The sequence below is a fragment of the Candoia aspera genome, chromosome 4 (genome assembly GCF_035149785.1).
Source record: "Candoia aspera isolate rCanAsp1 chromosome 4, rCanAsp1.hap2, whole genome shotgun sequence".
NCBI lineage: Eukaryota > Metazoa > Chordata > Lepidosauria > Squamata > Boidae > Candoia > Candoia aspera.
In genome coordinates, this window is record NC_086156.1 from 74,521,206 (window position 1) to 74,545,713 (window position 24,508).

A 24,508-nucleotide genomic window follows, 5' to 3' on the forward strand; every position below is an offset into this window, starting at 1 on the left:
GGACTCAGGGCCACATTTGACCTTTGAGTGACATGCCCAGGTCTACTTTCCAAAAAGTAATCAGACTTAGAACAAAGAGTGGACAGGGCCCATTTCAACTAATTTCTGTATTATTTTAATGCAGCTAATTTATTATTCCTTGTGAATGTAATAATTTTCTCCTATAACAATCAAAAGTAGACTTTGGTGGTAACTTTTAGAGGACTCTGAGGGCTGCCTATGGCATCTGGATATATTCCTCTAATATGGGTTATCTTTCTTAGTGTAAGGCAGTTGCAATTTTTGAACCACTTATTTTATGTATGTGCAGGTTAACATTAGCAGAATATCATGAACAAGAGGAGATATTCAAACTCCGGCTAGGTCATCTTAAAAAGGTAAAAAGGTCTATTATAGTAACTTCAAATATGCATAGAATTATGTTTTTGACTTCCTGCTCATTCTGGTAGTTGGTTCTTTGTTTCTTTATTGATTCATGTTTGTTTATTCTCTGCTTGAGAATGCAGATTCTTCTGTGAAACTCCCTGCCTCAAACTTTATAGCTATCTGTTTCTAAACACCTTCAAGCAAATGAAATATTAGCTCTTGCAGCTGGCATATTTTCTATCTTTTTGTACAAGTGTTTTTCAAATAGTTTAGGAAACATTTTACACATCCATGTTTGTGAGTCTATTTTAGTACAATACAAAGAATTTTGGAAGATTATTTAATGCATTTGGTCATTTTATATAGAATACTGGCAAAGACTCTTGGGTCCCACTGCACACTTGCATGAACCAAAGCTTTATTCTAAAGCAATAAATAAGATTGCACTGCATGCATTGTGAAATAAAATTAACAATGATGGGCTTTTTTTTTCCAGGAAAATTGTTTGCCATTATTGATCTTCTATTTTAGGAACCTCTAACCATCATTGAAAAACTATTTTAAAATCACTGATAATAAATAAACAAGCTGCTTCCCTCAGTAACCAATGAAGAATGAGAACTGCCTGTGCTCTTGTTCTTTTTTCATTGCTACAGTTTTAGCCCAGTAACAGGAAACAAAAGCTTTTCCTGCTTCTCAGACAGTTTTGCATTCTAATAACACAGCGCTGTTTGTATTCTGTTCACAAAAGGCTAATCCCCTGAGTCACTCTGCTTTGCTATAGCAAAGTATCTGGGGATTTTTAGATAGAAGCAGAGGTATATAAAGTCATAAAATATAGATACCTCACAGTGTTAGTACTTGAGCTCACCCATTAACACTAAATGCAGGAAATTTTAACACAAGTGGAAAGAAAGTATTTTTTTAGTGCATAATTTAGATGGTTTTAAAGGGAGACTGGTCAAACTTAGGGAAGAATGAGCTATCAGTTATTACTAATCTTGACCACTGTTTATTACCTTTGGAACAGGCAGCATATCTAAGAAGGCTAATTGAGTTCTTGAATTTTTGAACACAAGCTACACTTTTTATAACAATCATGTAATAAAGATACGGCATTTTGTGATAAATTCATTTGAGAAAAAATTATTTAGGGTGAGATCTCCAAAAGAAAATGGAAAAAGAAGGAAAAGAACAAATACATCTCCCCCACTTAGAACACCAGAACAAAAAGCATAGCCCCAGAAATGCTTTCTGTTCTCTGCACATTCACAGAAGGAAGGTTAGGAAAGCATAACATGCTATTCCTTGCAACATTGCAGCAAACGATAAAGAAGGGAATGAACATTAGAGAAATGATCTCTCCAAGCTTTGGTAGGGGCATAAAAGATTTGCAAGTAAAAATAGATGTCAGAATAGCTCAGTGAAGTAAGAACCATGCAGAATTCCCTTTTAATGTTCCAGGAATCCCTCAAGACCTGGTTATGTCACCAGGCCTGGGGTCCCAGGGAACCGGAGACATGCTTAGATAGCTCCATTACTGAGGTGTATATACCCACTCTCTCTTTGCCTGGGTTTGTATATTTTGCTTTTAATAATACTTAATTTTTAATATTGTTGTTTTATATTTTTATGATGATTGTTTTCTATATATGTTCTTTTATTGAATTGTTATATGTCTCCCAGAGTCACTTTTCGTGAGATGGGCAGCCATATAAATTTTATTAATAAATAAATAATACCCCCTCCCCAAAAAATCCCTGTTATCTAAACAGTTCAAACACTTTTCAAATGAGACAATCGGTTCACAAATATTTCTGTCTATGGATAACAAGCAGCCCTGTCCTGGGGCCTCATGGCCAGTAATTTGCAGGCCGCTGTCAAGTCCAACATTTTAGATATTTTTAAAAAGACTCTCTCGTTGTCTTTTCACTGTCATTTTGCATACCACCACATGTTCCACTGATTGAGAAATACTGTATAAAGGAAAACCTTTCTGCAGAGTTCCTTGTGAGGCAAACTTGGTTTAAAATCATCAGTACAGTTAAACTGATACTTCTCTTTGTGCAGGAAGAAGCAGAGATTCAAGCCGAACTAGAGCGATTAGAACGGGTTAGAAATCTGCATATCAGGGAATTGAAAAGGATACATAATGAAGATAATTCGCAGTGAGTATTGTCCATAAGAGAGGTGCAAATTACAACCTTGTGGAAGATGATCAAATTGCTGAAATATGCTAAGAAATGTTTGCTTAGAATTAACTTTGCTTAGAATTAATATTATTTATTAAATGTATATGCCATCCGACTCCCAGCTACTCTGGGCAGTATATCCTTCTAAGCAACAAGGCAAACAGGAAACAGGCAAAAGAAAAGCAGGCAAAAACATATGTGTTGTGGTGGGCAGTGCAAGACAATCAAAGAAAGTTTGTGTTACAACACACCCTAACTCTTGTGAAATAGCAGGTAGCTTTGTCTGTGAAATAGATTGCCAGTTCACCTGCATGCTCCGATCTTTCTACACATTACAGGCAGAGAGAGCCTCCATTTATCAAAACACCTTTTTGGATGACTTGCTTAAGACCATGTTCTAACTGCTATATGAATAAATTCTCCTGTTCTCTCCCCATCAGGTTTAAAGACCATCCAACACTAAATGATAGGTATTTGTTGTTACACCTCCTAGGCAGAGGGGGATTTAGTGAAGTATATAAGGTAAGTGAGATCACCTTTCTGTTTTGCTCGATTAAATGGTGTAGAAGCCAAAGACATAGTTATTTAGACTTCTGCCTTTCTCTTCTGTGGAGACTGTCAGTCTAAGCAGACTTACTTGGCTTGAGTAGTCAATAGGTTCATGTTAATAAAAGGTACCTCTGTATGCTCATCAAAACGAAATGAATTTTTTTGTGTTTAATTTAGCATTGTCATTTCATATTCAGATACCAAATTTGTCATGATGTTAAGGTTTTTTTAGCATGTCAATCTTCGGAAGATTTCAGGGAAGTATCTACTAATTCTGTATTCCCCACAGTGGAACTTTTTTTAAAACAAAGTTCATTCACAATTTCCATAGACCACAAGATTTGCCAAAATCAGAGCTATTGGTCTGATTAACATAATATGTATATAATCTTTCCAGTTCCTGTAAAACCTCAATTCATTCCTCTAGGTGCTTACTATCAGTAACTTTTTCAGGAAGAGCAATTGACCATATTTTAATATGCAGTTTTTCAACTGTTGAAATATTTAGGAATTTACACTCATCATTGAACAAGGATTCATGTAGTTGCCAATTTAGGAATTTACGCAATTATTGAACAATGATTCATGTAGTTGCCAGAAGTAAAAATATAATTAATTCCTTGTAATAACCCCAATCTGGAGCACATGCTATTCTTTGTTTAATTATAATTCTTCTTCACATACTTTCTTCCAGAAAGGCACATTTTTTTCAGATGTTCACCACATACAAAAACATGTTCCCTTCTTTTGACAACCCCTTCAGCATTTTATTTTATTCTATTCTATTTTTCAAATTTCTATCACTGCCCATCTCCCCCAAAAAGGGGGACTCTGGGCCATTTACAATAAAATCAGCAATTAAAACCATAAAAAATATAAATTACAATATAAACAACTGATAAATAAGAATAAAATTTTACTGAGTAGTTGAGAGATATTTGTGCTATTCTTACTGGAGTGAAGTCCAACAATGTACTTACCTTGCATTGCAACTCTTGTGTAGAAGCTGATAAAAAGCCATCTGACTTCCACAGTGTTTGCCATTTTGTATCTTCCATTTGTTTTCCTTAGTCTATATCCCAAGCCTCATTTTGACCTACAGGGAGGTCACCTAATTCCTTTTCCAATAATAACGTATTTCTTAGAAATTGTTCCTTTAGGTTGGGAAGGGTAATTAATTACTAATTTCTCAAAATGTGCTAAGCAGTGAGATGCTGAATCTCTTACCTCCTTTTTATTAAAAAAAAAAAAAAAAGCTTTGAATTAGTCTTGTGAACCAGGAAAAGAATCACAAATAGGTTGTCAATTATTTCTCCCTTGTTATGTAGTATATTACTGTAAAAATCTCACCCTATAACAGTCACAGTCTCTTCATAACTTTAACGTAACTGTCCTATGTTGATTATAAAATCCTGGATATATTGTTAAGGGCGTTGTGGGGAGATATGCTCCTACATACTTTTGGAGATATCCAAAACATGTTGCTTAGTAATAGATTTTTAAAAATGGAACTTATTTCCACCATCCTCCCTATTTCTGAGATCTATAAGGAATCTTTCTATTGACTCATAATCTTTTAGTATTAAAGCAAAAAGTTTAGTTTTTTTCTTTTCTATAGCAATACTTTTTCTGTAATTTCTACTGAAAGAATTTGAAATAAAATAATAATAATTTTGAAAGAGCCATCATTTTAGCTGCCTCCATTCAACCCATTTCTTTTCCAAATTTTAATTTCTTTTTTTATTTTTCTCCAAACTGGAATAAAGTTTTTATGAAATAATTTATTAATATTTGTTGTAGTATTTATGCCTAAATATTTAAAATATTTATATACTACCAATCTATTTAAAACATTACATGCCTCTGTTTTTAGGAGAAGTGTGAAAGAACATCATTTGAATATTTCTACAAATTTTTCCAGTTCCTTTTCTAATGTATTTTGCTCAGTAAATAGAATTTGAAAAAGTTAATACCGTATATACTTATGGATAAGTCAAGAACTTTAGGTGCCAAAATCCCCCCCCCAATTGGGTTTGGCTTATCTGCAGATGCGCTTATTCGCTAGTATATATGGACATTTTTAAAGTACTTGTATATGCTGTATGAGAGCCAGTTTGGTCTAGTGGTTGAGGCATCAGGCTAGAAACTGGGAGACTGAGAGTTCTAGTCCCGCCTTAGGTATGAAAGCTGGCTGGGTGACCCTGGGCCAGTCACTCTCTCAGCCCTAGGAAGGAGGCAATGGCAAACCCCTTCTGAAAAGCCTTGCCAAGAAAACTGCAGGGACTTGTTCAGGCAGTCGCAAGAATCAAGACACAACTGAATAGATATATATATATGTATACACACACACACACACGTGCTGTATATACTTGCAGATAAGCTGACCCTCAAATTTTTAACCAAAATAACATGAAAAATGTGCCACCTATGGATAAGCCAATTGTGAAAATTAAGACATAAAACTTTCAAGGGTTGGCTTATCTGCAGATGGGCTTATATGCAACATATATACGCTATATCATCTGCAAATAAATTCAATAGATAGGCCTTATTTCTTATTTTTATCCCCTTAATTTCCTTGTTACTATGAGGTAGTACTGCTAAAGTTTCTATAACAAAACTAAATAATAAAAGGGATAATAGGCAGCCCTGCTTAGTACCTCTTGAAATACTGGATAAATACTCAGTTTTGAACTTTTATATGAAACCAGTTTTCAACTTTAGTGTTTTAAATACTGTATCCCTAGTCAATAAAAGTTAAACATTTAAATGTTGCTCTGGTTTCTTTCTACAACAGTGTAGAAAATTTTAGCATGTACTCAAAAATACAATTCATAACTGATCTTTTTCATATTTAGAGATGTCAGTCTTTGTGGTGTTTCTTTCTACTTACTAGCTATCTGTCTCTTTCAGGCATTTGACTTAACAGAACAGAGATATGTAGCAGTAAAAATCCATCAGTTAAATAAAAACTGGAGGGATGAGAAGAAAGAAAATTACCACAAGTGAGTATTTCTGAGTTTTTGATTGCTGGGTGTGTATAGGATAATGGGTATGGTTTTGTATTAACTTTTGTTTGAAGTTTTTATTAAGAAGATGGTTTATAACTTATAAATGGAAATATAGTTAGAAAAAAGATGTAAATACAGATTTTGTTTCTAGATCTTTTCAGTTGAAAAAACAGTAGATGTCGGCTCCCTGTGAGTCAAAAATTAATGAATCACTGTCCATTTCTGCATAATGAATGGTTGGAAGGGAGATCTGAAAAAAGGGATAAAAGCACTATATTCAATGGCAACTCAGCAAGCAAATGGGATTAGTAAAAGGAATTTGTCTGGAGGAAGACACAAGGAAGAGTGCAGTAACCAAAGAAACTGTATACTCTGAGAGACTGTACAGCTGAGTGGGTTGAAAAGATTATCTGGTGAATAGCTGCTGATTGCCTATTGTGGGTGATTATGTAATTGCTTCCTGCTGAGTAAGCAGAGATTGGAGGAGGAATGTAAGATAGCCATGTTCCACGGAGTAAGTTCACCGAGTTAACAGGAAGAGCTACCAGGAAGAGCTACCGTAAAGTTTGATGGGGGAGTCCCTGATCAGATTTCTTTGTAAACAAACAGGCTAGCAGGAGAGTTTGAGAAAAGAACAAGAAGAAATAAAAGCCTTCTACTAGTAGTAGCTTAATACACTAAAGTGAGGATGAATGGACAGGACTCTGCTGCCATGACCTGCAGTGCTTACATTTGGCATGTTCACATTTGTGTCTGAAAACAATCCATGTATTTTCAGCAAAGGCAGATTTATAGCATTACTTGAAAAAAGTGTTAGAGGAACAGAGCAGCAATAATTCAGCTGATAAGAGAGGATGAAGTCTTACTAGATCAAAGAAAAGAAGTAGTACAATAGGATCTGACAGAGGAATCAGTCTCCATGAACAGAACAACCAAACGAAGGAACAAGATGAAAGTGACAGGCAGAATCAGGAGATGTAGAGTATTTTTTGCACATCTCAAATCCAGAAAGAGTTTTGAAGGATGTGCAGATAAAACAGACTCCAGGTTTTCAGGGAAAGAAGAAGAGATACTGGAAAAGGAGACAGGGTGGCGGTAGAAGGTAAAGCATGTATAGCTATGCCCACAAGAAGAAAAAGAGAAGAGTCATCATATTTGTTGGGCCACTGCTAGAAATAATTAAAACAAGTGGGCTCATAGGCTTTCAGAGTATACTACCTGCCAGGACACCGATCAGGGATGTGATAGAACGACTACCAAAATTTACAAGTGCACTGATAATAAATTCCTTCCTACTAATCCAATATAGTTGCAAAGAATGATTACAATTATATCACCATGGGCTTTGAAAATCTAGAAAGAAAATTCAAATTCAACCTGGCATTCTTCCCCCTCCCACCCCCAATCTGCACACCACAAAGGGGCTGATCCAGTTCTGTAACAGGTTGATTGCTTTCCCCCATATATGAGAGATTGTGGGAAAAAATAGCAGAAGGAGTATTGAACATAAACAATCAAGAGACAAGGAAGTAATTTATTAGTAAATGGCAGCTCAAACCAGGCTGCAAAAAGTCCACTAAGAAGATATTCAAATCATTCAAAGAAACTCTGTCTTAATAAACTTGCTAATAAATAAGGGCTGGAAATACCTATTACAATCTACGAGATTTTGTCTCCTACCCATAATCCTGTCATTTAAAAAGGGTTTGTTTGCAGAAATCTGTGTAATTCTTGATTCTGTGTTTATGTTTCAATGTGAGGGATTTCACATCTCCAAAATAGATGAGGCTTAGGCTAAAATCTTAAACTTAATTCAAAACCACAGACCTCTGTGCTTCCCAAAAGCAATTGTTTTTCTTCTGTGTAACAGAATGTATTGATATAACCTAATTTTAGCCTGTTTTCCATTAAAAGTAATCTAAATTTGAGCTCAATTTGCAAGAATTAGAGCCACTTATGAAAAGGTAACACATGCCAAATTGAAGATAAAATGTTTTTCCCTTTGAGAACTGCCAATATTTTTATTTCATGGTAGAACTGGAAATTTTCTGGTTAGGTCTTCTGACAGGATAAATCTTGACAAGTTTCAGATAATCAGGGTCGGGGATTTTATATTATTAATCCCCAAACCAAATATTGGTTCTATTTAATGAAAAATGATGCCAGATAAAGTGAATTAATGCAAAAGGACCTCTGTTTGACATTAAGTTTTTTATTATTAATATTTATTTTTAAGTTTCAGGTTGCATCAACCAACATACATTTTCCAAATCTGCCTGTCTTCATCTGTTCAGTTACATCCAGCTTTCACAGACTTTATAGATGAGCTCTCTCCATTCTTTCCATTTCTACATAATTTATTTTTCTAAGGAATTTGATTGCATAACTTGACCAAAATGAGAGCTTGGTGATCTTAGCTTCCAGTGATATTTCTCTCTTGGTGTGGTCTAAAATCTTGTCATTTGTTATTTTTGCTCTCAAAGGTATCCTCAGTAGCTGTCTCCAAGCCCATAATTCAAAGGAGTCTAGATTTCTTTTATCTGCTTTTTTAATTGTCCAACTTTAACAGCCATAGATAGTAATAGAAAAAACTATAGCATTTATTATTCTGCACTTCGTATGAAGTCCTGGGCTGATTTAATTTCTTTCTTGTTGATTTTTATCTTGATATCACCATTTCCAGCTCTTGTCATTAGTCTTCTTGATGTTTAGGTTCAATTCAGCTTTTTCTCTTTCTGCCTTAACTTTTTTATATCCTCTTCACTTGCTGTCAATAGAGTGGTGTCTGCTGCATATCTTAATTGTTCTCTCCAGCCTCTTAGTTATCATCCATCACAACTTTGAAATTTCATAAGGCTTTCACTTTAGCTAGGATGCATTGCCCTCAGCAGTCCTTTTTGGATGGTTTAAGGGTACTTCTCTGTCTCTCCAGTTATGTCCATGTGGTGATGTCTCAGTAAAAACTCTAAGCCATATGCTACTTTGCTACTCCCTCTGTAAGGACTCTAGACAGACCTTGAAGAAATTTCCAGATAGGGAGTGTGATTTCTATTTACTATTACTTCTTTCGGACAAGGACTCAAAAATATCCTCCCAAGTTGCCCAGTTTTGTGCCACCACCTGTATAATCTGTAGCTCCATTAGTTAAGTTTGAATACTTATTTATTCATCACTTTTTATAATATTGTTTTTACTCTATTTTTATTATACAGTATATGTTCTTATTTATCTTTTGATCTTATACTCAGTTTTTGTTGTTTTATATATATAGATGTATGTAGTTTCTTTTATTGGATATTTTACTGTATCTGGCAGTATTTGAATGGCTGTAATAATTTGAGCTGAGTTGAGTTTGTTAATGTTCCTGCCGTCAATTCCTGATTCCAATTCATCAAAGTTAGGATTCTTCGAACTATTTGTGTATGAATACAGCTCTGCTGCACATCTTTTTGAATCTTAAATGAATCTTTGTCTCCATACGTTGTTCCGACACTGGTTCTTGGTTGCTGAATAATGATTTTTTTAAATTGAATCAAGTATTCTGGAATGCCCATTTCTTTCAGGTACTTCCATATTTTTTCATGTTCAGTGCAGTCAAAGGCTTTGTTATAGTTGACAAAGCATAAATATACATCCTTTTTGAAATTCACATGCTTGTTGCATGATCCATCAAACATTTACAATGTGGCCTTGAGTGCATCTTCCTTTTCTGCACCAGCCTGTATATCAGGCAGCTGAATGGGGTTTGAATTTTCTTTATTAGGACAAAAAGATCTCTAGTGTGTCCTTTTTGTTTTCTTTCCTCCATCTCTTTGCAATGCTCTTTCCAGTACCTTTTTTTATCTTTCCTAGCTTAACGTCAAAATTCCACATTTAACCACTTTGCTTCATGTCTATAAGCAATGGCTTTAGCTTTCCTTCAGCAATTTGGATAGTTCCCTTTGACAGCCATTTGCTTATCTTCATTGGATTTTGTTTGGGACCTGTTTCTGGGCTGTTTCATTGATGATTTTTAAAAATTTATTCCCATAGTTCATTTGGTTGTTTTCCTAAGTTGAGTCTGTTCTTTACTTCAACTGCATATAGAGATGAAATTTTGCAAATATCATATTTCTTGGCTTCCATATTCTTTTTGCTGTTGCAGAATTTGAATTTAAAATGGACTTTGGCTATAAGTAGTTGATGATTTGAGGCACAGTCTGTATCAGGTAAAATTTTAACAGAGATAACTGTGTTTTTCCTTTGTTAGCTCCATAGGATGTAATCAATTTGATTACAACATAGTCCATTTGGAGATGTTCATGTGTACAAGGACATTTGGATTGACTAAACCATGTGTTGGTGATCTTCATCCAGCTTTCTTGACAGAACTACACCAAATGGTCACTGCCTCATTCCTTTCTCCAGAACCAGATCTGTCAGCAATTTTTGCTACTTCTTTGTCTCCCAATTTTGGCACTGAAATCTCCTGTGATGTACAGTATATTCTATCTCTTTTCAGCATGTGTTGTAGCTGCTTTATTTCATCTTCAGGAACATCTGTTGTTGGTACATAAATCTGGAAAATTATGACATTCAGAGGTTTAACTCAGATTCAGATACCATTATTCTGTCATTAAATGTTTGGAAACTTTCAACTGATTTGGTGATTTTTGTAGATCTTATTGGTGTTAGTCCATTCTTTCTGATATTGTCATTTCTGGAATAGTACACTTTAGACTTAATCTGACTGAAAGTAGCTGTTTCCAGTCCAGTTGATCTCACTGATGCCGAGAATGGCTATTGTGGTCATTGACATTTTTTTTAAAATTATATTAAGAAAGTATGGTTACACACATCAATTTTGGTCACATTCTTCTAGCACAGATGGTTCCTTTTGATGTAGATTTCATCAGCATTCAAGCTTCCCAAGAGGGTTTCTCCTTCTGCATCATTATTTCCTAGACTACTTGTAGCAACATCATTGCTCTTCCCCAATAGCATGTATGGTATTTTCTTGCTTAGAGGTCCCACTTTCTGGTACCATCTTTTAACTTTTCTCTGAGAACTTTTCCATAAAGCTTTGGTGATAATACTGGATTGGGTCACCAGTCTTTCTTCAGCCCTCCCCATATATCCAGGCTTGGGACCAGTATATGGATGTGTCAGTATATAGATGTGTTACCACCTATACAGCTAGGTTATTTTCCAGATCACCAGAAATAGTATTTTATTCTGTGTTGATCAGACTAGCTTGGATACTGTGTTCACTTCCAGCTATCATACCTTAGATTGGTTTCAGAAAAACCAGAACATATTCAGAGAGGAGTATAGGATAATGATCTCACCCTGGAGGTCATATTGGTTGCTGCCTTGGCTCCATTTCAAAATGCATTCAGGATGGAATTATTCCAAAAGGCCTTTAGAAGTTGAGTTTCTTTTTTTGTATGTTGCTTTTATCCATACTTTTTATGTTTATAAACCATCAGGAGTCTTTTAATTACAGTGTGCAAAATAAATAAATAAATAATCACACCTCAACAAACTAAGTCCTATAAAGACAAATTGAAGGAACTGAAAATGTTAGCCTTGAGAAGGGAAGCCTGAGGAGAGGTATGATACCCTTTTACAGATACTTGAAATGATGTCGTAGGAAAACTAGACTTGTTGTCTGTCTCTTCAGAGGGCAAGACAAGTAATATCGGATTTAAGTATTTAACTTACTCCGTGTGTGACTTGCTATGCATGTGTGTGTGTGTGTGCGCACGCTATGCCTTCAAGTAAGTCTTGATTCCTGGCAACTACATGGACCAATTAAATGTTAGACAAAAGAAATCCAAAAGTAAAACCAGTTATCCTGGTTGTGTTCCTGTAGAGGCTTAGACATGTTCAATTTGTATTCCTGCACTGAACAAAGAATTGGACTCAATGACCCAAATGGCCCTTCCAACTCTCTGATTCTATTAAATTGACATTATAAAAGGAGGAATAATTTAAGGTTCAGGTTAACCCTATAAAGTCTTAAAAGGCAGACTGTATTCCACATACCTTAACTGCCTCTTCCCTTGTCATGATCTTGAGAATATTTTCTTAATGGTTCCACTTATGTACCATGTTCAGGTTAAAACTCAAATATACTAAGTGATAATACAATAAATTCGGTTTTGAGTTAGCATGTTATGTGAACTCAGCTGTGGTTTATGACCTAATGTATCTGAAACATCCAACTGTGATATATTCAACCTTCTATTTGGAGGTAAACTTTTCCTGGTAGTGTTCTGTCAAATAATTTTGAGGGAGGCTTTTGGTTATCCAAGTTAGCCTTTATTGAGTTCAGCAGCTAAGAAAGCATTGCCTATATTTTTCTATTCTCCCTGAAATGCGAGAGGATAGATGAAAAGCCAGACATTATAAATAATGTTATATTTTTCTTTTAGGCATGCATGTAGAGAGTATAGAATCCATAAAGAGCTGGATCATCCTCGCATAGTTAAATTGTATGACTATTTCTCATTGGATACTGACTCGTAAGTGCTGCTGTCTTTGTAATTTTTACTGTGAATAAAGTCATTTGAAAGTTTTTGATCAAGCTGCTTAGAAATTTGGGGTGTCCTTAAAACAGAAGAGACCAGTCTATTTTTAAATATGGATTCTAGCATCTAAAGCAATGCCTTTCCAGAAATTGAACTTGCCTGCCTAGTCTAGTCATTAAGAAGAGACCTGTTGCAGGTCCCCACTCCTTGCAAAGGTGCATGGACCATAAATAATGCAGCATGCATTCTGAGTGGTGGGCCCATTTTGTGAAATACTTTTCCCCTGGAGGAACAGATAGCCCAAATGCTATTGGCATTTTGTAAACAAAGCAGTTTTGTTCCAGCTTCAGTTCAGCCCTTAGATTAGTTTAGTTTTATGAGCACCTATCTGTGATGTTTATTCCTGGTTTTTAATGTATTTTAATTGTTTACCCTGAGCTTTTATTAAATTAAACCACCTATAGTCCCTCCAGGCTGAGATGGGGATAAATCGCATAAATAAATAATATTTTTTCTACATAGCATTCATGGTGGCTTACAATTTAAAAAAATAGCTAAAGTATGAGTAAAACATCTAAAATCACTATTAACTAATTAATATCAAAAGAGACATGCTAAAACAGTCTTGTCTCCTTTCCAAAAAACCGAACAAATAGAGGCTGAGCGCAGCTGAGAGCGTGTATTCCATAATTTGGGAGTAACACATGTAAAGGCCTTCTTCCACATACCTCATAAACAGATTGTGGAAAGGCAAGATAATTAGTATTCTGGGAAAATATATCATGGAGGAGAAAATAGGATTTATGAAAGGAATACAAGTATTATCACCTTGCACTAAGAGAAGATAAGCAGCAGCAATATTTTATTTTGTGGTTGCCAAATAGCAGCTGATTTTATAGAATTGAAATTTATGCTAAATGTACTAAGTAAATTTGGATTTAGCCATTTTTCCAATAATTTTACCCAGTTTAACATTTATCTTTTTAATCCGAGTTGAAAATATGACGCCACAAATGAAACAAGCTTAAGATCTTGTTAACAGACGAGAATGATTGGAAAAATATGCTTTATGCCAAAGATAATGTGTTTGTATGACATTTCACAGCATTGGTAAAATTAATTAAAGATAACTTTAAAACATTTCACATTATAAAATAAATCCAAGAAAATCAAATATAATGCTGCATAACATGGGAGGCTTACCACAAAGCACCATTCCTATTTATTTATGTTAAATGTTTTAGGCCACTTTTCAGCTTAAAAAACACGCAGTCACACATTCAAAATATAAAGGAGATTTTAGTTACTGAAAATAATCTTTTCAACAATGTGACCTAGTTGAGGACAGCTGCATGTAAGTTGCTCTGAGATTAACTAACTTATCCATCTCCTGACTAAGAATCACACTTGAAGAAGTTTGTCACTTCCAAAGATCGGGGCCTAGTATTTTCCAGCCATGTTAGATGCTACAGTACACTGGTTTCCACATTTGAGGATTTTTCTCCCTGGACAAAAGAACAATAGAAAGGAAGAATATAGGAAAAATATAAACAGCACTGAGGATTTGTCCCTTGGTTCTCATATTAATAGTGCAGAATTTCAAACTTCAAAACAGTGTATAGAAATGTTAGCAAGCATAGATACTGTCCAAACTTCTCCTTTTCTGGTTTTGAAAGGACTGTTACCAAAATATTACTACAAATGTAGAATAATTAAACAAGAATAATTTCATACTGAAATCTCAGATGACCTATGAAAATACCTTCATACAAGTTCTATTAAAATATACCATAGGTTAATTCAGTATGTTTTTTTTTTTAAATGTACATTAATACCAATCCGGATTTATATAAGAAGGGAAAGTGATCTTTTTGGATCAGTGGACACTTGAAATTTTTAAGCATGTCACATCACTCTCATGAAATGGCTACCATGGCTAGCCAGTCAGACATAAAATACATGATGTTACTCTGTCACTTCAGCTTATTTTTACCTTTTTATATGGGTAAATAAGCACACTTTGAAACAAAGCTAATGTGATAGAAAAATGAGGTCTATACAAATTACAAAATTTTGAGTGATTCATACATCAGTAGGGTATATACAGATCTAGAAGAATCATGACTTTTGATTTCTTAAGTAGACATTAAATTGATTTGGATACATGCATAAAAGCACCTTTGATTGTTTGATTTCACTTCCTCCAGGTTTTGTACAGTATTAGAATACTGTGAGGGGAACGATCTGGACTTCTATCTGAAACAGCACAAATTAATGACAGAGAAAGAAGCCCGATCTATAATCATGCAGATTGTTAATGCATTAAAATATTTAAATGAAATCAAGCCACCCATTATTCATTACGATCTCAAACCAGGTAAGTTCATAGTGAAGACTGTATCACAGCATGGAAAAAAAACAAAACAATACGGTGTTATTTTGCAAGATTATGCTTCCTTGACAGTTTGAATGTGAAATATGCAGTTTGGTTTGATTGTGTAGCAGTAAAATTTCCAATCCCCTTCACTGCAAGCATCCACAGTTGTAACTGGAACATTGTCAAACCTTTCTGTCTCTTCCAAATGGGTACTGTCATTTTGTTGTTACTTTGAAAAGTGCTACGTATGCTGCTGCAACTGTAGTCTTAACATCTTCAATGGTAGATAGGTGTTATTCTGAAAAGGAGATCGGTGGTTATCTTTAATTTTTATTTTTTATCCAGATTATAACTTGAAGTGCTTTAGTAAGCTGGAGTTGATGCCTGGTTCTACATTGGCTCATGTTGTGCCATGCTCTTTTATCAGTGAAATGAGTTAGACTGGGAAGGGAAGAAGGCTGATGAATGGAGATGATGGTGATGATTTCTGATCTTCTGGTCCTGTTTAGTCCTCAAGGTTATTCCCGCAAAGTTGTCCTAAAGGAAAACTGCTTTAGTTCATTGGGTTACCATTTTGTATGGATGATCCTGTATTTTAATTGTATGAGAACTCATAGATTGGAGGGCAGCTAATACATTTTAGAAAATTATGATTGGTCACATAGCCAGATGTTTAGACTGGATTTGGCATTTTTGTCCACCTATGGAGTCCTTCTCAAGGACGTGGGATAGGCAGATGTTGTTTAATAATATTAAAGGTATAATCACAGCATGTAAGCTGTTACAAGTAAAGCTGCCTTTTGCAATTGACTTGGAACAGCTTACCTTCTGTGACGATACCTTTAATATTATGGTTGATCGCACAGTCAGCCAGATGTTTAGACTGGATTTGGCATTTTTGTCATTATTATTATTATTATTATCCATATATTACTAAAACGCTGGTGTCTATTTGATACTTGTAACCCTGGGTGATACATCTCTGAATGTCTCCCTGAATTTTTAAGAACTTTTCTGGTACATTAGAAGTTCTGCCATTGTTGAAGGCATTGAGGAATCTGGTAAGGAAATATCTCTGGAACAATGACCCAATGGGTCATGGGTTGTCTAGTTGTTGTTATTGCTGCTGCTGCTGCTGCTATTATTATTATTATTATTCCTATCCACCTCCCTTCACCTCTTGCTTTGTGCTGTGACACTACATCTAAGGAGAATTTCTCTTGGACCTGAGAAAACATAACTACATTAAACTTTGTAAAAGAAGCCAGTGCATCTTTTTATCTTTTAGGGTAATGCAACAGGGTGTCACATTGATTGAAAATAATTGTTTTGCTAATCTAGCCACCCTGATACTTAATAGGCATGTTCAACTTCAGTGTTTTTTCCCCCTCCAGGAAACATCCTCTTGGTAAATGGTACTGCATGTGGTGAAATTAAAATCACTGACTTCGGCCTCTCAAAAATCATGGACGATGACAGTTATAATTCAGTTGATGGCATGGAGCTGACATCGCAAGGGGCTGGTACATACTGGTGGGTATATAATCTGCTTTTTGTACTGTACATTCTATAAAATTCTAAGAGTACCTGTCATTAAAACTTCTGAGTAAAATGCTAAAAAATTGAGGAAAAATAGAGAAAGACATACATTTTGTCAAAAGGTAATTTTTGTAAACTGGGAGTAGTAGTGAGAAGGGTAGTAGATTCCGCTGAGTACATCAAGATAATACTTTTCAGAGGAAATTAGGTGTCTTCTAGGGATGTGGAAAACAACTCAGGAACACTACAATCTAGAGAATCTCAGAACATTCCATTCCTAAATAAGTGAATTTTGTATATCCCTTGTTTTCCCTACTCACTTATTGGTCTGACCTATTGAAAAGATTCTTTCAAAAGATGAGATGCATGTAAATATCTAAGGGACCTTCCTTGTGAAATCTATTGCAGAGTCCTTCTTAAAGGTTCCTGGTTTCAAAGACTCATTTGGGTACATGAGAAGGGCCATCTCTTACCTTGTTACCAAACTATGAATATCCCAGATAACAGAAAAATTAACCTGAGAATATTTTAAGGAAAAAAAACATACTGCAAAAGACATACTTATTTCTGTGTATTTTTTTACTATGGAAATTAATTAAAAATAATAATAAAAATCACCATCTTGAATATTTTTCCTCTAGGATGGCTGGTAGGTAGTTGAGTCAGTATAGCCTATTGCCCCAACTAACTTTGTAGACTTGGAACAAAAAAATGAGAGAGTGAGAACTTATTTCAAGATCCCAGTGTTTCCTTTCGTGGAACTCTTTAAAGGCCCTATTTTGTGTCTAACTTGAGATAAAACAATAGAGCACTGGGTATTTTGTTCCAAGACTGAAATACTGAACTACTATTTCAAGCTCAGAACAAATTGTCCACTTTCTACACGTGTTGGACTGCAGCTGTCACACACCACAATGATTGTAGTACAGTATGTCTGAAGGGCACCATGTCTGAGAATCCTGAACTGGGTAATCAGGTGCACATTATAGCTAGTCACTGATACAGCATATACTTCACAAGAACAGAGCAAACCAACAGTGTGCTACTGGTGTGGTAGCTTGCCTGAAATACAAGGTGGATGACCTTTTGCCTAATAAGCCTGACCTGAGCAAGTAAGCATACTGCAAGATCTGGGCTGGCTAAAGACCACTTGAGATATGAATTCCTTTTTTCATCTGGGCACACTGAAGTCACAGTCTTCTTTCCTTGTAAGCCATCAGAATTAGGTGAAGCAGCATAGTTGAGAACACTTGCTCAGTTTTCAAGTGAAAGTGAAGGAACCCCCCCCCCCACTTTCTCACCCAAATTGCAGTGTTAGCTCTGGTTAAAGCACTGAAACAACACTCCAGAAAATGCAGGTCCATTAATGTAAAACAGGTCCTAAGAACACTCTTCTAGGAGTCCATAATTATGTCAGATGAGGTTGAAGATACAGAGGTGTGGCATAAAATGCACAATGTTTACATACCATGTAGTACAGGGAAATTTGGTGGTAACAGTAATTTTAATATGATTATTCCAATAACTAGATATATATATTAATAAAGCCAGCTGATTTCCTATGCTTGAAAATTTTCATTGTTTCAGAGTAGTTTTGCCCATACCAGACTGTTGCAGTAATTTGCTCAAAGCTGTAACAAGAAGACATCTTACTCAATTTTATATTAAAGAAGCAAGTTAAAAGCAGCTTGGTATCTTGCTGCTATTTTTGTAACAAAAAAAAGTTAATGGAAATTTATAGTGTTTGTTTCTAACAAGTAGTGCTTGGGACTGTATTGTATACCATATAGAACCAGAACATGGCCTGATAAGCAAAAAAATAATAATTGAATTTTAACAGTATGAAATTCAGTAGTAGTCCTTGGGTGAAATGTGTTCTGTGACATAAATGGTTGATGGTGAGAAAAGATGGACATTTAAAATAAATGTAGCTACTGCTCTCTGTTCCTCAGGTATCTGCCCCCTGAATGTTTTGTGGTTGGGAAAGAGCCTCCAAAGATTTCAAATAAAGTTGATGTTTGGTCTGTAGGAGTAATCTTCTACCAGTGTCTTTATGGCAGAAAGGTAAGTAAGAATTAATCTACTGTGGAAGGGCAACTGAGCTACTACAAGAAATATTCGGTCATCTTGGGCCTCTAAGTCTTATATGCATGCAATTACAGTTCCTAAAATTAGAAGGAGTGTGGTAACATCTTTTCCAACTAACAGATTTTATTAAAAGGCATAAGCTTTCATGAGCTGCAGGTCCTAAAAATCCTTTGAAGTTGACTTCTGGTTTAAGTTTTAAAGCATATATCCTATCCAATTGAAATAACTTCCATTTGTGCAAGTAGACTCTGTTAAAAAGCCAGTGCTTATGTAGCAAAGCTTCTGAATTTACCAAATTTGCATATTGCCATAAACGCCAAGGACTCCCAGCAATTAACAAGAATACATAATAACACTGAAACTTCCATGGTTAAAACTGACGTATCTATATTATATATTAAACATGGTTAACCAACAATATGAATGTCTTGAAGACTTCAGTCATCTATTTTTATTCATGCACTGAAATGTAATATTTATTAAAATTTTGGTTTGTGTTTGCTATCTAATTTACGGAGGAATGTCAGATGAAATTTGGGGAAGGGGAGGCAATATACAGGAAAATGGGAGGATTTCTGAAGACTATACTTGGAATTTGATTAATGATCACAACAAGCAGTTTTGCTTAACACATCAACTGCAATTCACTCTCGTGAACAAATCCAGATAAGCATTCCCAACAAGTATCTGCCAGCCTTTGCTTGGACACATCCAGCAAAGGAGAGCCCACAATTTCCTTAGTTAATTGGTTCCACTATTGAATTGCTCTTACCATTAGGAAATGTTCCTACCATTCATCTATCTTACAACAACTTGACCATTATTCCATGGCTGGGACAATAATGAACAGCCTTCTGTATGATCCCTTTCAGTAAAGCAGAATGCTCTCATACACTTCTTGTTCACCTTTTCTCAGAGCTAAATAGCTAGTTCCCTCAGTTTCTTCTCTTAGGAATTTCTAGTTCTGTAATCATCCTTGTAGCCCTTCCTTGCACTTGTTGCATTTTCTCTTCCTCTGCAGCCCTTTGGTCACAACCAATCTCAGCAAGATATTCTGCAGGAAAACACCATCCTTAAAGCTACAGAAGTGCAGTTTCCTCCTAAGCCAGTGGTAACACCAGAAGCAAAGGTAAAAGGGGTTATATTTGGTACAGGTGAGGGACCTGAGAAGAATCTAGGATCAGCCTGTGCTTATGAGGGGCTTGTTTATTCTACTGGAAGAAGCAGCATTCAATTTTTGAATCTATTCACCACTTGAATTGCGTATCACCTACTTCTAACTGAGAGGGGGAAATGTTCTTGCACTCCATAACCATGTTATCTACCTATCTTTCTCCACTGGAGACAAGTTCTTAAAAACAGATAACAGAGTAGTGAAATAAGAGTAGGGAGGAGTAAGAGCTGCCTTTTATATAATTTCTATTGGATTTTTAAGAGTAATTCCTATATCAGAAATGAATACTTGACCTTGAAAAACCTATCTGGAGCAAATTGTATACAGCCTAGGAAGGTTTTTCTCCAACTTTAATTTGCTGTAACACACAGTTTAACATTTAAAAATTTGATTTGTTTTGCTAGTGCTGATAGCTTCTTGTCTTTAAAAAAAGTGGGGGGAGAGTACCAGTTTTGTTTTCTCATGCCCATTTTCTCCTTGTCTTTCACTATCTTCTAGGCATTTATTAGACGCTGCCTGGCATATAGGAAGGAAGATCGGATAGATGTCCAACAATTGGCATGTGACCCCTACTTGCTTCCTCACATCCGCAAGTCTGTATCAACAAGCAGCCCAGCTGGAGCTGCTGTTGCCTCAACTTCTGGATCGTCTAATAACAGCTCTTCAAACTGAGCAGGAACAATAGGCCAAAAAAGATATATATATAACCGGAACTGCAGAAGGAAACCGAGAGAGTCAGACACGTTTTGAGATGCAGCCTTGGGATTGGCAAGGAGCCCACAAAATGGCTTCAAGAAACCGGGATCAGGTTCTTTGTTTTTCTCTTGCATTCTTGTCCCATCCGTAGAGCAAGGCATCATCGATTCTCGGCAAGGATCTATGGCAACTTAAGTTAAGTGGCCAAGGAAAAGAAGATTGGTTGGTCTTGTGCTAAGCAACTGCAAAGGCACTAACTGCTCTGGGCAGTGAAGGGGAAAAGATAGTTCCATGTACCGTGAACTTCCAAACACTACGGACCCAGAGTGCGGTTCCATGATGCAGGGTGCACACACTTCGTGTGGAGAATTGCGGACTTGGCGGCAGGGTAAAGAGGCTGGACATAGTCCACTGTCAATATTTAAAAATATGATTTTTTTTTTTTTAAGACTACATCTCATTGGAGGGAAGGGGAAGAAACCACATAGGTCAATGCTGTGAGGTTTCACTGGAGGTTGGCATAGGATTCTTGTGCTCTCTACAAGAGAGTGCAGTGTCCTGCCTATTGACAGCACCAGCATTAGCATGTTATCCCAAATAATTTCAACTTCAGTAACAATTTTAATTGGTTTTCTGAATACAAGGTGAATTAAATAGCAAGCCAGTGTGGCAGCCATTTTTCCTTAGATGACTTCATAATCCATGAGAAAGGAATGCAACGCAGAGATTACATTACAACTGTGAGCATAGATTTCTCTCCCCACTCAGCCTCCCAGGAAAGCTACTATTTTGTCAGGAACTTGACGGTTGTCAGCTCCCACCTTTGAATAAATGTTGAGTTTCTTGTTTTTTTTTTAACTTTCCCTATGTAGTTCTCTGACCCATTCATTGGTGTTTCCTTTAGATAATGGTGTTCTCTTTCAACATGCACACAAATGCTGGCTCTAGCAAACCCGTTAGCCAAAGTTCCCCTCTCCTATCCTTCCTACTTTTTCCTACTTGCTGTCTGCATTGTCTCGGATGCATTTGCTGCATTTACATCTCAAAGGAAGTGTATCTTCAATAAGAGGCAGACTTTTCTAATCTTCTTTCTTGTGTTTAATTTTCTTCTATCAGTTAAGAGGTGTTTTTTAATACTCTTTAACTTTTTCATCTTCTACAAAAAACATTAAAAACCAAAGAAGAATCCAGTTGCTTGAAACTTGTGGCAAGATGCTACTCCTGCAAATAGCTGAAAGGACGTTTGCTGGAAATTATTTAAGCAGTACTGTATGATCAAGCACCCTGGCACAGACCTCAGTTCTTCATTTACAGCTGATGATCTCAGTCCTCCTTTAGCTTCCTATGGGTAATAGCGCAAATAGAAGGAGTCAGGGCAAGATAAAAGGGGCCAAACATTTTGAAAGTCAAGAGAATTAGGAAGAGAGAGTTGGAAATAAAGGCTTTGTATGTAAACAAGTATGAGGTCACTTCTAGCTACATTTGAGGATCAGGTGATTAACACCTAGTCATTAGGTGCATTTGGGCTCCCCACCCTTCCTTCTGAGGCACCACAGTGCATGCACCATTTGGCCAAAGATGATCCTCATTCTTAAATGGAATTAAATGCTTAAATGGAACTAAATGAGCCTGCACAAAGAGTAAGGAAACAATCACAGCTGAAGATATTATAAGAAGGCTGACAATGTCTCCTTTAAAAAATTATCCCCCAAACAGATGCTATGACTATCTTCAGAGTGGGAGGTTCTGATCAGTGTGAACAGATCTGTGGTCAGAGCTTTGGAGGGACTGCATCTTCCTTTTGTCTTTCACTCTCAATCACAGTTCTTACTTCTTCCTTTAGAGAAACAGCTGATACTTAAACATCTTTTACTGGAGACAGAAAGGTGGTCTCCAGGCTTATCTAGATTTCTAGTGGACTACATCCTTTGCACCCATTTCTCCCAATAAAGTTGTTAATTACCTCTTGAAAACTATGAAAGAGTGAAACAATAGTTTCTCTTCTCCCCTCCTCCCAGCCTTCAATTTGCTTTCTTGTCTTAAAAGAAACCAACCCACACTTCTGTTTCTTTCAGGGCTCATCTGTGCCAGGGTTACTCATAGCTCTTTCACCAAAATGCAGCTTACATTAAATGGTAAAACGCATAGGCAGAATCACTGCTGCCATGACAAGATACGGCTGCTTTCAGCTTGTTTGGACAGTAAAGGTTGACCCCTTATCTCACCCATTTTGAGATAGGGCTTGTTTTATTTTTCCATGGCTGAATTCAAGACATGAAAGATGGTCCATGTCAGTGCTCAGGTCTAACATTGTAGCTTTTTGTTTTCCCCTACTTAAGTCTTCACTTTGGATAGATAGAAATCTGCATTTCACACTTTATTATTTAATTGATTCTTGATCATCAGTAGAGAATCCTATCCCAAATGAGACTTACAGTACTTAATTTTTTTTAAAAAAGAATCTCCATCTTAATTTTTAAAATCACAGCTTGACTTCCCCTCACCCTCCACTCACCCATTGAATAGTAGCTGTCAGATATTTTGATCTTCATTAGTTGTACCTGAGCAGAAGCTTCTACCCTTTTCATGGAGTTCATCACTGAAGCAGGCTAAATCACTCTGGATGAGAAATACAGACTGTGACTTTTTCATGTTTTTTTAAAGCTGTTGCTGAACTGGGTTTTATTTCAGGTATCCAAGCCTTTTTATTGCCACACTGTTCATTTTACTGAAAGGGAAAAGGAAAGGTGTATGGATTTGTAACTTGAAACTAGGCCAGACTGTTTTGGCTTTGCCCAACAGACAAAATACGGATATTAAACAAGTTTTAAAAAATGGAAACTCTTCACTTGCCTGGTTTTATCTTTACACTGTGCTATTAATGTGGGAGGCATGAAAATCACTTGAGGAGCTATATAAGGTAATCACTGGTCCTGATGAAGCAATATAAGCAAATAGCTTACTGGTGTCCATAAAAAAATACTCTTTGAAAAAAATGTAGTTGCCCTTCTCTAATAGGAATAGGAAGACCTGATAGATTTGTAAGTCAGTTGTAAAAATGAATAAAGCAATCTGGGCAGAGATGAAATGTCACCCTCCCTTAAATATAAGCATACGTGTAAATGGATCCTCACATACAGTTTTTTTTTAATTGGAGGCCGAATCCATCATACTGGGAAAATCTCCATGTTTCTTTGCCTTAAAAGTTTTAAGTATCAGAAATGCCTAGTGAAATTTCAGAGCCCACTCCAGATAGACGTTTGGGCAGGACTTCTGTCCCAGTATAACACAGGCCACTGATTTATAATTGTTCAAAGCACCAATGCACTGAATTTCTGAGCTAATAACCATTTCTACTAATCCTATGTTTTTGCTGTAGTTCTTTTCCATAATAATAAGATACTTCTGAGGAATGATCCCTTTGTTCTGAAATCAGACTTCACCATCCATCAGTTCAGAAAAGTAGTATAGGTAAAAGAGCCCCTGCCCATGCAGATCCCAGGCTATCATTGGACAACAGACTAAACACAACTGCCTAAGGCTGTGCATACTTCAAGAATTACACAGTGCCTTGGATCTCACCTCTCCTCTCTTCTATTGATTAAAGGAGTCTGCTGTTTTTCGAGGTTTCACCAGAGTGGTGCCGCTCTTTAAGGAACTTAATGATTCCTTAAAGCCGTAGCAAATGATTCCTTTGATTTCTTAAAGCAAAGCATCTTTTTTCAGCCTTGTGCAAAAGCCTAAAACAAGTTAGGATTCTTTACTGAATTGCAGAGAAGTGCTGTTCTCTTGTGACATCTGAAGTATTTTCGACTCATTTTGAAGCTTGCACAGCCCTCATAATTTCCTATCTTATGAGATGCTAGCCTGTGATAAATTACTGGCATTAGCATATCCAAAATACCCCCAACAGGGAATGTTGTGCATTACATCTTCTTGCAGTGCATTATTTTAATTTTTTCCTAAAATATTTTTACCTTCCTTTTCCTTGAAAAACGGGCTAC

The 24,508-nt window shown here is 36.1% G+C and overlaps 1 protein-coding gene across 4 annotated transcripts in view; it reads left to right on the top strand.

The window, feature by feature from the left end:
* TLK2 (tousled like kinase 2) overlaps positions 1-23,345 on the top strand; it is a 53,233-nt gene extending 29,888 nt beyond the window's left edge. For all 4 annotated transcript variants that reach the window (XM_063300574.1, XM_063300577.1, XM_063300575.1 and 1 more), the window contains 10 exons: positions 311-377; positions 2,437-2,534; positions 2,999-3,080; positions 6,021-6,112; positions 12,535-12,624; positions 14,838-15,007; positions 16,402-16,540; positions 18,499-18,610; positions 19,656-19,763; positions 20,307-23,345. In XM_063300574.1, the coding sequence (XP_063156644.1) occupies positions 311-377; positions 2,437-2,534; positions 2,999-3,080; positions 6,021-6,112; positions 12,535-12,624; positions 14,838-15,007; positions 16,402-16,540; positions 18,499-18,610; positions 19,656-19,763; positions 20,307-20,480 (1,132 nt within the window). In that variant the 3' untranslated portion in view covers positions 20,481-23,345. The remainder of the gene's footprint in view (positions 1-310; positions 378-2,436; positions 2,535-2,998; positions 3,081-6,020; positions 6,113-12,534; positions 12,625-14,837; positions 15,008-16,401; positions 16,541-18,498; positions 18,611-19,655; positions 19,764-20,306) is intronic.
* The last annotated feature ends 1,163 nt before the right edge of the window (positions 23,346-24,508 follow it).